We start from the raw sequence: 16,945 nt of genomic DNA on the forward strand, positions 1-16,945 counted from the left end.
CCCTGATGCAACGCAATGTCTGCAACACGGATTCCACCTCAATAATTCTGAGCTGAGGTTCCTCAAGATGCAATGTGGTTGACTCTTGAAAATGCCCTCTGAATGAGGGCAATTAGGGATGGGCAATAAATGTTGGCCTAGCCAGCGACACCCACATCCCATGAATGAATAAAAAAAAAAACACTGTGGTTGTCCGAGATCATGACGCTGTCCAAAAAAACTCTCACATGCTGCATTTGTGGCTCACCTCCTGCACTACCGTCCCTATCAAACTTTGTTTATTTGCTTAATTAAAGTTTATGTTTATAATCAGTTTAGGTTATCTCTTTTTTTAACTAATTAGTTGAGCTAGTTTAAATTACAGGTAGAATAAATATGTGATTTTTGTTCCACATCACTGTGATTTTTTTTCCCACAGTCAGATGTATTTTAAGAAGGAGGTAAGAACAGTTGGTCATGTTTTGATAGCAGCTGAAAGGATAATTATAAAAGAATAATTTGTATTAATTTAATTCCCTGCCCAGAGACCATTATTTCAGTTCTCTTACATCTCATTATTTCTTTGAAGTCACACTGAGAATATTCATATCTTCAAGGGCATCTGTACAAAACAGAAAAATTGACACTTCTGGCTAGTTTGAAGCAACATGATTCGCTGGCTCGTAGAAATTTTGTCCCTTGTTAGTCACCATTGTCATGGTGGCATATATAATGTAATTTACTTAATTGTTCTATTTTCACTTCTATGCTGAATCCTTGCTAACGATTCTTTATTGGTGCAGAATTGTTTCTGTCAGTTTCTTTTGCATCATACATGAATAGTATTTAACTCAGCAACACAGCACAAACGTCATACTTGTTCTCCTTTTAAAGTCATTTCTGGAGCTTCTAGGAAGGCTCTGTGTCATTGACTAGCTCTCTATGGGACCCCTTGCCATGCTAATTACCTCCTCAGCATAGATAAAGGCCATCTGCCATCACCCCACCCCCGACATAAAAAAACAGTTTGAATTTCACCATTGCCGCAGTTACTGTCCAGGACCTGTTTGCTAAATAGACTTTGGAAGTTGATATTGAGCTGTTTCATACAAATGTTGTATGTTTACACAAACAAACTTTCCAGTAGTTATAAAAACAAAAAACTGCGGATGCTGGAAATCTAAAACAAAAACAGAATTACCTGGAAAAACTCAGCAGGTCTGGCAGCATCGGCGGAGAAGAACAAAGTTGACGTTTCGAGTCCTCATGACCCTTCAACAGAACTGAATAAAATTAGGAGAGGGGTGAAATACCAGCTTATATTTCACCACTCTCCTAATTTTACTCAGTTCTGTTGAAGGGTCATAAGGACTCGAAACGTCAACTTTGCTCTTCTCCGCCGATGCTGCCAAATCTGCTGAGTTTTTCCAGGTAATTCTGTTTCCAGTAGTTATACCCATTCATTGGCTCACAAACTTCAAAAGTGTTAAAGGATCATTACATAGCGGTCATAACGCGGAAACAGATCATTTGGTAATCCGACCCTCCCCTTTCTTCGCTGTCCAGGCCTAGAGGATGCTGGGTCCTGAGTCATTTAATTCTGCATTTTAAAACTCCTCACTGCTTAGTCCTTGAACCTCCCCCCACAATCCTACCACCCCATTCACTACAATACTTAAGCTATGTCTACAGGCTGGATTTTCTTAAATTTGGATGACACAGGAGCCCTTTAAAAATGGCAGGTGGCTCCCGATTCCAGGATTCCTGACCATATTCTTGGGGTTTCCAGATTTTTGGGAGTTCCTTTCAAGGGTGCAGACTGGTTCAGGTGGTGAGCCTGCACCCTGCACTCCCGACCTGGCTGTCTCCATTGCAGGGATAGGCATATCCTAGTCTTCCGTAATTTTCTTGGAGTCGGGCAGCTTTTCGAAGAATCATGAACGCTATAATGATAGTACGAATGTAAAAACATTATTTAAAAAAAAGTCATTCATTGGCACTTTCCACTTCCTTAAAGTGTGTATTGCTTCTATAGTGTATAGTGCGCAAATGGGCATGGAAATGCCATAGTTTGGCATGAGGGGCCATAGAGAGTGAGGGGGGCATGTTTTGACATGGGGGCCATATGAGGTATGAGGGGACATAGGGGCTGCTTGGGGGGACATAGCTTGTCATGGGGAGGTGTGAGAGGTAATAGGTGGTGGGTGAAGGGCATGCATGAGGTGGCATGGATGGGGCATGGGGAGCATGTGGGGGGTGTGAGCAGCAAGGGCTGGAAAGCCTTCCTGTTTTCATTATAACTGGGACATAGTCTCACAGCGCTGAGGTGGATCTTTTAAACAGCTCACCTCCGCACCTGACAGCCCCAGGTTGAAAGTTCCTGTCCTTGCGGGCACTTTCTCCTGAGGCAGGCGGGCCAAGCTGGGAACTTTCCTGACTCCTGCTACCCTCCTCAAGGATGAAAATTCAGCCCTGTATGTCCAATCAGTTGCTCACCTCCACCCTTGTTCTTAGTAAAATCCTTATTTCCTTCACCGCTCCCACCTCCTCCCTGCCCATCTCATCATTCTCCAGGCATAGTCCCATCTTTGCTCCCTCAAGACAAGTGGTGCAGGGTTGTAAGTATGCAACTAGTTTAGCCATCCATTGCTAGAACTGACTGGTCCACATTAAGCACTTTTGGGCCTTGTTCTAATGAAAGGTGATTTCCTTATTTTATGATAAACTGGCTCCCTAAACGCCGCCTCCTCCTCCTAACCACCCTCACCACCAACTCCAAGGGTGGAATATTTCTGACCCCGTTGCGGCAAAGGTGGAGCCAGGGATGGAAAATTCAGTGAGCTGTTCAAAAGCACACTGACTTTGGTGGGACCAGGAGATCCTGCCGGCGGGAGGGGCTGTAAAATTTCACCCCATGTGTGAGAAGCTCATGAAATTCTTTTTCACTGAAGTTGAGACCATTTATTCAGTTGTTTCTTTCACCTGTTCCCTTCTCCTTTTCTCAAGATTCCTCCTAACTTTTTCTCTAGCTTCTCTCCTATCTCTCCAACGCCCTTTTCAAGTACATCAATGTGAGACACTTCTTGCTTTCTGGATACTATTCCCACTAAACTGATAATATTGGCCTGTGGGCGTGTGCCCGACACACCGAAACATAAAATGAACGGCCGTGCATCCCAACGTCACTGTCCACCGTCGCGATATTTCGTTCAGTGGGTGCGTGCCGGAGTCAGCTGCGCACCTGCCGATAATTGAAAGACCTGTTAAAGCCATTAACAAAGTAATTAAGTTGAAGTTTACACTGCCTGTCCAACCTAACGGTTGGCGGGCAGGCGAAAAGGCCAAGTGGCCTTTACATTTTTTAGGAAACCTCATGCCTGAGCGGGATGAGGTTTCCTAAAGCAATTACAAATTAAATAAAAACTTTATTTTGAAATTAAAAACATGTCCCATCTCATGTGACACAGTCACATGACGGGACATGTTTCATTGAATTTTTATTGCATTTATTAATTTTTCCAAAAAGCACTTCAATCTCTCCGAGGCAGCTCCATGCCTCAAGGAGATTGAAGCGCTCTTTCACGCGCATGCGCAGTTCGCGTGCTAGATCTGAGTTTCATTCCTCCCCCCCACCCGCACAGGTAGCCCTCGCTACCGCTCATGATCCATGCGTGAAATTGCGATGCGGAGCTGATCGCGGGCGGTCGTCGGCTTCCTGACCGCTCCTGCCCACTCCCACCGAGCCTGCCGGACACAGGAAAAATTGAGGCCATTATGTTAATTTAATTGTTATGGTAAAGGATTACCAAGTGGAGAGCATTGATTGATTAAGTAACTTGAGTAACTTATCACCAGGACCTGACTTCTGTACATCACCTTAGAGTATCTGATTAAGGTTAACGGATTCCTGGCCAATGAACTGGCAAGAGCTGGAGGCCAGAGTCACCACTTGCCCTTTCATTCTGGGAGAAGAGTGCGCTAGGGCTGCCCCATGTCCAGCCTGCTGTATTCTATCTGTGTGGAGCCTTTCCTGCACCTGTTGCAGAGGAGGTTGTCAGGATTGGCTCTGCGCGGGCCAGGTATGAGGGTAGTCCTGTCAGCCTACGCTGATGACGTGCTCCTCATGTTCACAGATCCAGCTGGCCTGTGGAGGTTGTGGAGTGCCAGAAAATCTACTCTGAAGTGTCCTCCACCAGGATCAACTGGGACAAATGTTCTGGATTCTTAATTTATCTGTGGCAAATTCCTGGAGGAGTTCAGGCCTTTCACCTGGAGTACCACCAATCTCCTCTACCTGGGAGTCCATCTTAGTCCCATTGAGGGATCCTGGCCAATAAACTGGCAAGAGCTGGAGGCCAGAGTCACCACTTGCCTAAAGTGGTGGACAGGACTGCTCCAAGTGCTGTCCTGCAGGGACATAGTGTTGGTCATAAACCAGTTGATCGCCGCGATGCTGTGGTACTGGCTGGTCACTTTGATTTTTCCCCCAGACTTTGTCACAAAAATACAGAAGAGGCTTAATGACTTCTTCTGGGACAAAAGGATGCACTGGGTCGCTGCTGAGGGAGGGTGGTCAGTCGTTAGCGTGCCTTCACACCTATGTGGTGACTTTCGGTCTCTAGACCCTGCAGTGATACCTTTACGTTAAGCCCCCTCCCCTATGGTGTGCCCTGGCGACTTAATTATTCAGCCAGGTGCACGGTCTCAATTATGACCTGCAGCTCCTGTTCATAGACCTGGGTGGGCTCTGTACCTCCCTGTCTTCTATAGGGATCTGATTAAGGTCTGGAACATGGTTGCCTCACATTGGTGTTCTCTCCCATCAGGAGTAGCAGCTCTCATCTAAGAGAGCCGCTGCTCAGGAATCTATACCGCCATCAAAACCGATTCTGATGGCTGGCGGAAGAGAGGGCTCAGGCTGCTGGGGTGACCAGAGTCAGGGACATGCTGGATGATGCCACAAGAACTGGCCAGGCGTGCGTCTGTCGATGTCCAGTTTGCGGCCAAAGCTATTCACAGGCTGGAAACGATGGTGTTCGGACCCGACTGCACTCGTGGCATTGAGGCGGCTCAAGCGTTTGGGGACCTCCTGGGTGAGCTGACCCTCATTTGGACCAAATTTCACATTGGTCCTGTGTCCAGACACTTCCCTCGGGAACTGCAGCCCCATAATCTGAGTCATCTTGCAGAAATTCCCTTCGTGCCTTTCCGTTCGGCGCGGAAGGGTTACCTGTGTGGCCTGCACACTCTCCACTTCCTTACCTTCCCCCACAGTCAGGACCTGCCATGGCATACTGTTCTACTGTGGTGGGGGAGGACCCAGTGGAGGACTCTCTATGTGGGAGTCCTCCCTTTCTCCATCAGGAACCTGGTGGAGGGTATTGCATGCAGCAGTGCCATGCAATCGGAGGTTAAGGTGTTCACAGGAAGTAGGTGGTCTGTGTTCCATGTGTATATATGTGACCGAGATTACAGCCCTTCTTTCATTTTTTTGTAGGGGCTGCTCTTCAATTTTTAGTTGCACGCTGCTGTTCTTTAGTCACCTTGTGTGGAGGGGGCGGGGAAGGAAGAGGACCTCCTCGTAGGCCTGCTCCTGGGCCTGGCCACGGTGGCTATCAACAGGTCCAGGCAGTAGGTGTTCAAGGGGGTCATCCAACCCGATTGTATGCCCCTCTACCGTGGCTATGTTTGCATCCGGGTGGCCCTGAAGAGGGAGCACGCAGCTGTTTTTCTTTTTTACAGTCTCGAGGAGTCTGTGTTCCATGTCCACATAGATTGTGTGAGGTTGCAGGCCTCGTTCCACTTTTTGAGGGGGCTGCTTCTGAAGTTTTGTTTGTGTTCAGCCCTCGTGATCTTTGCCCACTAGGTACAGTAGGGGGTTGGGGTGGGGGGTGGTGGGGTTGCGGGCAGATGGAGGACTACCCCAGGGGTCTGCTCCTGGGCCTTGCCAAAGTGACCATTAACAGATCCAAGCAGCAGGCCCTGGATAGAGTTGGTAAACCCGGTCATCTACCCTATTCCGTGGCAATATTCGCACTTGGGTGCTCCTGGGGAGGGAGCACCTGATGTCCACCAGTGCACTAGAAGCTTTCCGTGACCAGTGGGTGCTGCAAAGGCTGGAGTGCATCGTCGGTCCCAGAAATGACATTTTAACTTAATTTATTGTGTCTTCTGTTAAAATTTTGTCTTTCGTTACAGTGCCCCTTTAATTAGTTAATTAGTTTATATTTGTTTATTGGTTTCAAAAAGAGTATATATAAAGATATTGACTTGAGGGGGTCGTTCGACCTGACTGCCTGCCCCTTTACTGTGGTTACGTCTGCGTTTGAGTGTCCTTGGAGAGGGAGCTCAGGTGTCTACTGGTATGTTTGAGGTCCTCCGCAACCAATGGGCACTGCTGCGGCTGGAGTGAATCCATTGCACCCCAAAATATTATTTTAAATTAAATTAGATACGTTTCCTTTAAAGATTTGTTTTTTGTTATAGTCCCCCTTGGCTGTCAATTTGTAAATTTGTTTATTCGTTAATTTGATTTGCTCAAAAGGGTATTAAAAAGGGACTGTTCTGTGACCGGTGAGAGCTGGCGGGGTGGGGGGGCAGGAGTGCATCATCAACCTCAGAAATGTTATTTTAATTTGATAAGATTCTGTTAACATTTTTGCTTTTGTTGCAATAATTTTTCAGTACCTCAATTCAAAGGGGTTGATCATTTGTTTACCTGTTATTGGTTTATTTAAGAGTAGAGAAAGAGACTGCTGGGACACTAGGGTGTTGGTAGGTAGGTAAGCCTAGGCACAATGTGCACTCAGAATTGCTGGGAGCTCTAGGCAAAAATTTACTGATGTTTAATTAACTTCCAAGTGAAATATTTTTTGGAAGTTGCCAACTTTAACACTCTATTTTACCAGATAACGTGGTCCCTTCAATGCGTGGAGACCTTGAGTTTGATGCACAGGAATTTAAAGCTGAGTCCTGGAGCCTTGCCGTCGATCATGCATTTAGTAGTAAACAACAGAAAGACCTGATAAAGAGACAAGATGTTATATATGGTGAGTGTACTATTTTAATCATGTAGGATTAGTGGTTGATTGTGCACCAGCTGGCATTCATCAAAGATGTTTAATTTTGTTTTGGGATTGTTTTATTTAAGTGAATGTTATGTGCTATTTGGTGCTTTCAAACCATTGGAAAATATTAAAGAATTGTCCAAGTGATTTTATTTTTCCTACGTTCTTCATTCTGAGAATTTTAAAATTACATTTTCTGCACTTGAGGGCCTAAGAAATGTTTGAGAAAGACCATTTGACCCAGTGAAATTAATTGTTCCATTTTTCTAGTTCTTCACCACAGCATCCAGTGATATTTTGCTTATACAAACATGCCAGGTAGATTATTCAAAACATTTATCAGTCTTTGATAAAAATATTTCTTGATACCTGTTTTAATTTACTACACGTTAACGTACACTTATATCCTCTAGACCTACATTTCATAAGAACATAAGAAATACAAGCAGGAGTGGACCATACAGCCCCTTCAAACCCGCTCTGCCATTCAATGACCATGGCTGATCTTCTGCCTCGTTTCTACTCTTGAATATCATATCCATTGATTCACTGAAAGGCTAAAAGATCTGTTTAACTCAGCCATAAATATATTCAATGATGGAGCACCCATAACCTTCCGGGGTAGGCAAACTGAGTGAAGAAATTTCTCCTCATCTCAGTCCTAAGTGATTGGCCCCTTATCCTGAGAATCTGCCCCTGCACTTTAGATTCCCTAGTCAGGGAAAATACCTCTCAGTGTCTACCCTGAAAAGTCCATTCAGAATCTTGTATGTTTCAATTGGATCACCTCTTATTCGTCTAAACTCCAGCAAGTATAGGTCTAATTTACTCAGCCTCTCATCACAAGACAACTCACTCATCCCAGGAACCAATCTTTTATTTATTATTCGTGGGATGTGGGTGTCACTGGCTAGGCCAGCACTTATTGCCCATCCCTAATTGCCCTTAAAAGTCAATCACATTGGAGTCACACGTAGGCCAGACTAGGTAAGGACAGCAGATTTCCTTCCCTAAAGGACATTAGTGAACCAGATGGGTTTTTACAACAATCAGCAATGGTTTCGTGATCATCATTAAACTTTTAATTCCAGATTTTTATTGAATTCAAATTCCACCATGGCAGTGTTTGAATCCAGGTACCCAGAGCATTACCCTGGGTGTCTAGATTACTAGTCCTGTGACAATACCACTGCGCCACCGCCTCTCCCAACCTAGTAAACCTTTGCTGTGTCGCCTTCAATGCAAGTATATCCTTCCTTAAACATGAAAACCAAAACTGTGCACAGTACTCCATGTGAGGTCTCACCAATGCCCTGCACAATTGTAGCAAAACTTCTGTATTCTTGTACTGTAATCCTCTTAAAGACCATAATACCACTTGCCTTCCTAATTGCCTGCTGTAACTGCAGACTAACTTTCTGCATTCCTTGGAAAAGCACACCCAAATCTCTTTGAACATCAAGTTTCATGCCTTTCAAAAAAATATTCTTTTCTATTCTTACTACCAAAGTTAATAACCTCACACCTCCCCACATTGTACTCCATTTGCCACCTTGTTGCCACTCAATTAAGCTGTCCATATCTCTTTTCAGTCTCTTTGTGTCCTCCTCAGAGCTTGCATTCCTACCTAGCTTTGAACTTAATTCTTCAGCTCTTTGCCTAAGTAATTAATATAGATTTTAAATAGTTGAGGCTCCAGCACTGATCCTTGCGGCACTCCGCTAATTACAGCCTGCAAACTCAAAAACTTTCCATTGTCCATCCCCCCTGCTTCCTGTCCATTAGTCCATCCTCCATACATGCTATTATATTCAACTCCATGAGCCCTTATATTGCCTACTAACCTTTTGTGTGGCACCTTGTTGAATGCCTTTTGGAGATCCAGGTATACTATATCTACTGATTCTCCTTTGTCTACCCGACTCATTGTATCCTCAAAAATCTCTAATAAATTTGTCAAACATGATTTCCCTTTGTGAAACCATGGTGACTTTGATCATACCATGATCTAAGTGAATTGTAATTCATCCTTAATAATGGATTCTAGCATTTTCCTGACGACTGGTGTCAGGCTAACTGGCCTGTTGTCCCCTGTTTTCTCTCTCCCTTTTTTCTTGAATAGTGGTGTTACATTGAATAACTCCCAATCCGCTGGACCCTTGTAGTATCTAGGGAATTTTGAAAAATCACAACTAGTGCATCTACTATCTCTGCAATTATCTCTTTTGGAACCCTAGGGTATAGTAGGCCAGGGTTCTGGGAATTTGTTGGCTTTTAATCCCTTAAGTTTCTCCAATAATTCTTCTCTGCTGATATTAATTACCTCATTTTTTGCATTCTTATTAGTCCTTTGGTTACCCTCTACTTCCAATATCTAATCTGTGTCCTCTACTTCAAAGACACTAAATATTTGTTCAATGTCTCTGCCATTTCATTGTTCTCCATGATCATTTCTCTCGTTTATTTTGAAATAATAACTTGGGTATAACATACCTAATATTTTTTATTATATACAATTTTTTTATTCAGTCATGGGATTTGGGCATCACTGCTAGGCCAGCAATTATTGTCCATCCCAAATTGCCCTAGTTCAGAGTCAACTAAATTGCTGTGGGTCTGGAGTCGCATGTAGGCCAGAGCAGGTAAGGAAGGCAGATTTCCTTCCCTAAAGGGCATTAGTGAACCAGATGGGTTTTTACAACAAGCAACAATGGTTCCATGGCCATCATTAGACTTTTAGTTCTGGCTCTTTATTGAATTCAAATTCCACCATCTGCTGTGGCCGGATTCAAATCCGGGTATCCAGAGCTTTACCCTGGGTCTCTGGATTACTAGTCCAATGATCTAGTTTGTATTGAAACTCTCCTATCTATTCCCTAAACTCCTGCCTACCTGGACAATAAAACTTCCATTTTCCTAATCCTGCCTCAATGTTTTTTAACTTAACATTTGCAATTGCTCTTATTGATCTTCTCTCCACACTTTCTCTGCAAGGCAATAGTAATCAAAGGCGGTATTTTATGCTCGCCCCCGTGACAATTTTGGAGGTGGGGAGGGCAGTTAATTGGATGAGAACCCCGCCACCTTCCCGCCTCCACCCCAGTTATGTCTGTGGCAGGAAGGCTTGTGGACATCTTTCCCACCCCACCGCCAATTGAGACTCTTAAGGGGCAATTAAGGGCCTTTTCTTGCCGCCGCTCATATTAACCCACCAGGTGGGCCTCTTGCCATGTGGGGAACACACCAGGCAAACCTGTGAGGGTTGGTTGTGGTTTCCCAGGAGGACGTCACATTCAAAGGCGCTTGGTGCCCGTTTGAGAAAGAGGGGACCTGCTGAGAGCCAAACCCTGCCCTTGCTGCCAACCCCCAACACCCCCCTTCGCTGAAACTCCCACCTACAAAGCCCCTCTCGCCATCACTTACCTCTGGCCTGGATTGCTCCATGATCCTATGTCACTGGTGGGCGAGGTTCCAGCAGCAGCCACCGCTTTACTGCTGAGCAAAAGAGCTGCTGGCCCCAGAGTTTGGCTGGCAGCACTCGGCAAGCAGAACTTCCTGCTCCCAGGGCCATGATTCTGTGGAAGGTGTGCTGGTGACCTCTCAGCTGCCTGATTGGCATGTCATTGTAGTAATTGAAGGTGTATAGCCTTTCCTACTGCTCATTAGGGGTCACGTGATTGTTCTTGGAGGCTCTGGCCAATGAGCCCTAAGCATGGGTAATCTGCGGGGTTTCTTGTCATGGACCTGGTTCAAGCATGTAGCATCTAAAAAGCTGTCTATAATAAAGTTACCCGTTTCTATTTGAAACTTGTCCGGTACGTCAAGTCATTGCATTTGGCGATGAGGGTAAAATAGCGGTAAAATAGCTCTGACACTGCATCTTGCCTTGTGAACATGAGTACAACAAATCTTAAGAAAAAAGAAATGAATACTCACCAGTCAAGCCACTTTTCGCCAGAATCAATCCTTACGATGTAACTATGGAAGACTGGAGCCAGTATGTAGAGTGCCTTGGTTCTTATGTTGTAGCAATGAAATTATCACGGAGGAGAAACAGAAAGCAATCCTTTTGAACGTATGTGGTAGCAAGACATACAATCTCATCCACAGTCTGGCGGCCCCGAACGTGCCCAATTCTAAGTCCTTTAATGAATTAGTGGACCTCGCCATCCGTAATAATGCAGAGGTTTAAGTTTAATTCCAGTGTAAGGGCTCCAGAGAGTCCGTTGCAACCTATATAGCGAAGTTGAAACAGTTAACTGAACACTGCGAATTCGGAAACACACGCAAAGATATGCTGCAGGACAGATTAGTTGGTGGAGTTTATGACAACGCCATTCAGTGCCATTTACTCGCAGAAGTCAATATTGATTTGAAGCCCACCATGGAAATAGCACTAGCCATAGGAAGTGCTGTAAGAAACGCGCAGGCTTTACAACACGTACAACATGGCACTGTTCTAGAACCAGAAGTAACTTACCTGGCTCACAGGGTGGATGCCATGGGCTTGCGTCCAACAGAAAAGAAAGTTAGGGCAATCAAAAAGGTGCCTTCTCCATCCAGTGTAACTGAACTCAAGTCTTTTCTGGGCATGATCAATTATTATAGCCGCTTCTTGCCAAACCTGTCAACAGTGTTAGCACGATTACACTTGTTGTTAAAAAAGAATCATCGTTGGTCATGGAATTCACAGCAGGGGGAAGCCTTTGTGAAGGTCAAGAAGCTATTACAGTCATCATGTTTATTGGTACACTATGACCCCTCAAAAGAATTGGTATTAACATGTGATGTATCTCCTTATGTTGTGGGAGCTGTGTAATCACATCGGACGGAAGATGGATCAGAAAGGCCATTTGGCTATGTCTCCAGAACCCCCTCTGCAGCCGAGAAGGGTAATTCCCAACTAGGAAAGGAAGGTTTATCGGTGATATTTGGAGTGAAAAAATTCCACCGGTATCTGCATGAATGACATTTCGCCATTGTGTCGGACCATAAACCGTTTATGTGTTTATTCAGTCAGGATAAGGCAATTCTGTCAATAGCATCAGCAAGAATTCAACATTGGCCTTTGATAGTATCTGCATATGAGTATACCTTTATGCTGGCCTACATATTGCAAATGGGGATGCACTCTGTCATCTACCATTACCAGTAGCATTGTACATGCTTCTGTGCCACAAGAAATTGTGCTTGTACTGAATTTCTTGGATTCTCCGCCTTTGTGTTTGAAGCAAATTAGGGATTGGATGAACAGAGATCTAATTTTGTCGAAAGTCAGAGACTTTGTATTGCAAGGATGGTCAAATTTACAAGTGTCTAAAGAAATGAGACCATTGCATGCCTGAAAAATGAGTTAAGTTGTCAAGATGGAATTTTATTGTGGGGATCAAGAGTTGCTATCCCTTTGCAAGGAAAAGAACCATTCTTGACAGAGCTTCACAGTGCACGTCCAGGCATATCGAAGATTAAAATGCTTTTGATAAACTAGTCTGGTGGCCAGGCATTGACAATGACATTGAAAGCATGGTCAAGCACTGTCTACATTGTCAGCAACAGCAGAAGTTGCCTGTTTCAGCTCCACTGCATCCAAAGGTGTGGCCTGGTCAACCTTGGGTTAGACTACATATTGATTATGTAGGTCCATTCTTAAGTACCATGTTTTTGTTGATCATAGATGCACATCCTAAATGGATCGATGTGTATGAAGTCAGATCACCAACGTCGAGCACAACTATTGAAAATCTGCGTCAATGTTTTAGTATACTTGGCCTACCAGAAGTCATCGTTTCAGATAACGGTTCAGTCTTTACCTGTATGGAGTTTCAGAGATTCCGGAGTTTAAGTGGAATCAGACATATTAAAACAGCACCACATCATCCCTCATAAAATGGTTTAGCTGAAAGAGCTGTACAAACATTTGAATCTTGAACAAAAAGGTTATCCAAAGATACTGGAGAAACTTGACTTTCCTGCTCTCTTCTCAATTATCATATGATGCCTCATTCAACACGGGTTCAATGCCATCAGAATTATTAATGAAACGCTGCCTACATACAAGGATAATTGTGGTGTTTCCAAACTTAGAGGGGAAGGTAGAGAAGAATCATGGTAATTAAAATTTGAATCACAATGTTCATAGCAAAAGGTGACGATTTGCTGTAGGAGACACAGTTTTTGTGTGGGCTTTGGAACTGGACCTTGTTGGATTCCTGGTGCGCATGTCTCAGAAACTGGTCCCTTGTCCTTCCAGGTGGAAGTGGAAGACCAAATTGTTGGAAAACACGTGGATCATCTCAGGAGTAGTGCGACATTCCAACAATCAGTTCTTCCGCCAGTGATTAATGTCGAATCATTAATCCTTGAAGTGACAGATCGACCTAGAATAGACATACCCGATGTCTCTGTAGAGTTGCCTAACCCAGAACTGCTACTTTCTAATGATGTTTCTGGTGCTGCAGTTCCTGTTCATGTTGATCCAGTAGAAGAACCTCAAGTGGTAGAGCTATACTGCTCTAACCAAATAAGAAAACCACCTCAGAGACTTAATTTTTAATCAGCTGTGTTGTATATATGTACATGTTGTGGGATATTCAAATGCTCCCTGTAAATAGAAATTGTAAACAAAACTGAAGGGGGAGAAATGTAGGAATTCTTCTTCTTATCATGTCCACGGACAGTCTATACATGGCCCAGCCAGAACTGGACACATTTTTGCGCCTTGTTGTTGAATTCAGTAAGATCTGTAACAGTGCAGGGTTCCCCTAGTGATAGGCATTGCAGGAGATGTTGCATAGTCTGTGGCTCAGTTCCACATTCACAAGTTGTTGGGCAGATTGTATATCCCCATTTGCTTACCTTTGAACGACCCACACCAGTCCTAAGTCTGTTAAGGCACTTCCAGGTTGCCCAGTTATAATTAGCTCCTGGGGGAAGACTTTCATCCAGTAGAATTTCTGGGGGTTGTTTGAGACTGGTGAGCTGGTCTTTCCACAAGGTGATGCAGGCGTCAGATGGGGTTGATTGTAACTCTTTCGAGTACAAACACGTTTCCATCTGTTCCTATTCAGATGAAGTTACATTGTTTCATAATTTGCCATTGTGAGATTTGAACTCTTGATCTTGGGGTTACAAGCCCAGTACCGTTCATGAAGCTCTTCCTTGACTTTAGGCAGCTGGGTGTAGGTGTATGACCATGTAGAGGATGCCTCTCATCTGATGTTTGATGGAGTCGCTCTTTCTTGCTGGCAACCGTTCTTATATCAGGGGGAGCGATACCTGCCAGGATATATAGGCTGTTGGTGTTTGTTGGTTTTAAACAACCTGTGATAAGTCGGCAGCTTGCATTCAGAATGGCATTCATCTTCTTAGCATGAGTAGATCTTTCCCATGTAGGGCAGGGGTATTTGATAGTGGAATAGCAAAGAGCAAGTGCACTGGTTCACAATGTTTTCGAGCTTGCTCCCCATTTTGTGTTAGTGAGCTTACTCAGGATGTTGTTTGGTGTGCTCACTTTTGCCTTTGTCTTTTCGATGTGGTTCTTGAAGGTGAAGCATCTGTCAAGGGTGACTCCTAAGTAGATAGGGTGTTCGCAATGCGTCAGTGTTGCTCCACACCAGGTTACTTTAAGTTGGCGTTTGGCTTCACGGTTTCTGAGGTGGAATGTACAAACTTGAGTCTTTGATGGGTTTGTGCGAAGGTGGTTTTCTTCATAGTAGGATGTTAGTCCCTCCAAGGCCTCAGAAAGCGTTTTCTTAACGGTGTTAAAATCAGTGCCTTGGGCAGTGACACATAAGTCATCAGCAGAGATAAAATGGCATGTGACACCGTCTATAGGTTAGTAATTCATGTAGATGTTGTACAGCAGCAGTGCAAACACGCTTCCCTGAGGAAGATCATTCTTCTGAATATGTAGTAATTGAAGGTATATCTTTTCTTATTGCTTATCAGGGGTCATGTGATTGTTCTTGGAGGCTCTGACCAATAAGCCCCAAGTGGGGGTAATCCGAGAGGCTTTCTTGTTGAGGACCTAGTTCAAGCATGTAGCATCTAAAGAGCTCTCTGTAATAAAGTTATCTGTTTCTAGTTGAAGCCTGTACAGTACGTTGTCATTACAGTAATACTGGTGGGCCTTCCGCAGTGCGGGTCTCCCACTGGTTCTCAAGCTGGTGTCCGAGACCTCTGTCGCCTCCATAGAACTTCCCACCACCCCCAAAATTCTATACAGTGAGAGCTCTGTTGCAGAGCTTGCATTATAATCTAGTACCGATAGGTTTCACTACCCAAAAACAAGTCCTGTTATTATATTGACACCTGCAGTTTAAAGACCCATAGGATGGATGCTGAGTCTCGAGCCTAATTTCTCTAAATTGTTTCTCCTTCACTTGCAGAGCTGATGCAGACAGAGATGCACCACATTCGGACCCTGGAGATAATGTCAGACATTTTTAGGAAGGGCATGAAGGAGGAGCTGCAATTAGATCACAACACCATTGACAAAATATTTCCCTCTTTAGATGAGCTTTTAGAAATTCACAAGCACTTTTTCTTCTGCTTGAAAGAGAGACGGCGGGAATCTTTTGAGGAAGACAGCGAAAGGAATTTTTTTATCAATAGGATTGGTGATATCCTTTTACAACAGGTAAAATATGAATAAGTGAAGCCAAAGTGTTTGCAAAGTTAAATAATTTACCAGGAAAGTAAATAAGATATAAATGGAGCTCTCATGATGGCCTAGTTAGTGTTATTGGAACTGAATCATACAGGTCAAAAGGTCCAATGCTTGATCACCAAATGATGCTAAGTTAATTGACACCAACCCTGACTAAAAGCTAGGGATGCTACAACTGGATTAAGCAGCTTTGATCAAGGGGGAGGATACGTCAGCTGGGGTCCTCCGGTTATTATTCAGTCAGTCATGTTGGAAAGTATGCATGTGTAGGTAGCAGCTGGGGACAGGTTCAGGCTTGCCTGTAAAGTCTTCTGTGGTTGAATACTCTGCCAGCACATTGTTCTTGCTCACGTGTGAACAATGCAATGCCACCTGCAGGCACTGCAGGATGCCTAATACCTATGAAGCTATCTCCACCACAGATCTGTGCAAGCAGGAAAGAAAATAAATGCCATTAGCCTTGCAACACATTTTTTTTTGTTTGCGTTGTGGGAAAGGTAGAAATCCTCAATTGATGCATTCAAATAACCTTAAAATAGTACGTGAGAAATTCTAAAGTTCCAGCTAAATGACTGCTATTATGGGGCAGAGACATTTTCAAACAATGCAGTGCTAGTCATTGGGCTGAGCTTCTTGGTTATTTATGAAATCTTATTTGTACATCATGGGCATTCTCAAGAAGGGATAATTAAGAGCCTATGCTTTGGTTAAATGGTGTGACAGCAAAGGATATGTGCCAAATTTGAAGAAATATTACTTTAGCTATTTAATGTTCATAATTTAAAAAATCCCGATATCTCGCAAGAATATCTCCGAGTCTCCTGGATCTTGTGATATCAGGATTGGAAGTTCTGATTTCTGTTGCGAAATTAAACTTTTGGGGCAATTTGGAAACCAGGCAAATGGGCAAATAAAGTGACTCAGGTTACTTACTGTTCTAGAGCAGCTGGGAGTTGACAGATTTGGTAAGCTCAACTGAGCAGGTGGCAAAGGCACACACCCAAAGACAACAGGTTTCTATTTAACTTGCCTGTTAGGTCCAAATCCCTCTTACCCTCCCATCCAAAACTAGCCCATAACCAAAACCACGTATTTTACTTCAGCTTCTACAATTTCAAAGACAGATCATTTCCTGTGCCACCATACAGAGGATTTGGTTACTAATGTACTACAAGGCTTTAAAATGAGCAGCTTTAGAAACTGAATTTTAACCATTGCTACTGAATCACAT

At 43.9% G+C, this 16,945-nt stretch overlaps 1 protein-coding gene across 2 annotated transcripts in view; it reads left to right on the plus strand.

Annotated features, from left to right (window-relative positions):
• Window positions 1–16,945, plus strand: part of arhgef28a (Rho guanine nucleotide exchange factor (GEF) 28a) — a 535,445-nt gene that overhangs the window by 346,261 nt on the left and 172,239 nt on the right. For both annotated transcript variants that reach the window (XM_041186008.1, XM_041186009.1), the window contains 2 exons: window positions 6,888–7,028; window positions 15,434–15,684. In XM_041186008.1, the coding sequence (XP_041041942.1) occupies window positions 6,888–7,028; window positions 15,434–15,684 (392 nt within the window). The remainder of the gene's footprint in view (window positions 1–6,887; window positions 7,029–15,433; window positions 15,685–16,945) is intronic.

The sequence above is a fragment of the Carcharodon carcharias genome, chromosome 4 (assembly GCF_017639515.1).
Source record: "Carcharodon carcharias isolate sCarCar2 chromosome 4, sCarCar2.pri, whole genome shotgun sequence".
Classification (NCBI taxonomy): domain Eukaryota; kingdom Metazoa; phylum Chordata; class Chondrichthyes; order Lamniformes; family Lamnidae; genus Carcharodon; species Carcharodon carcharias.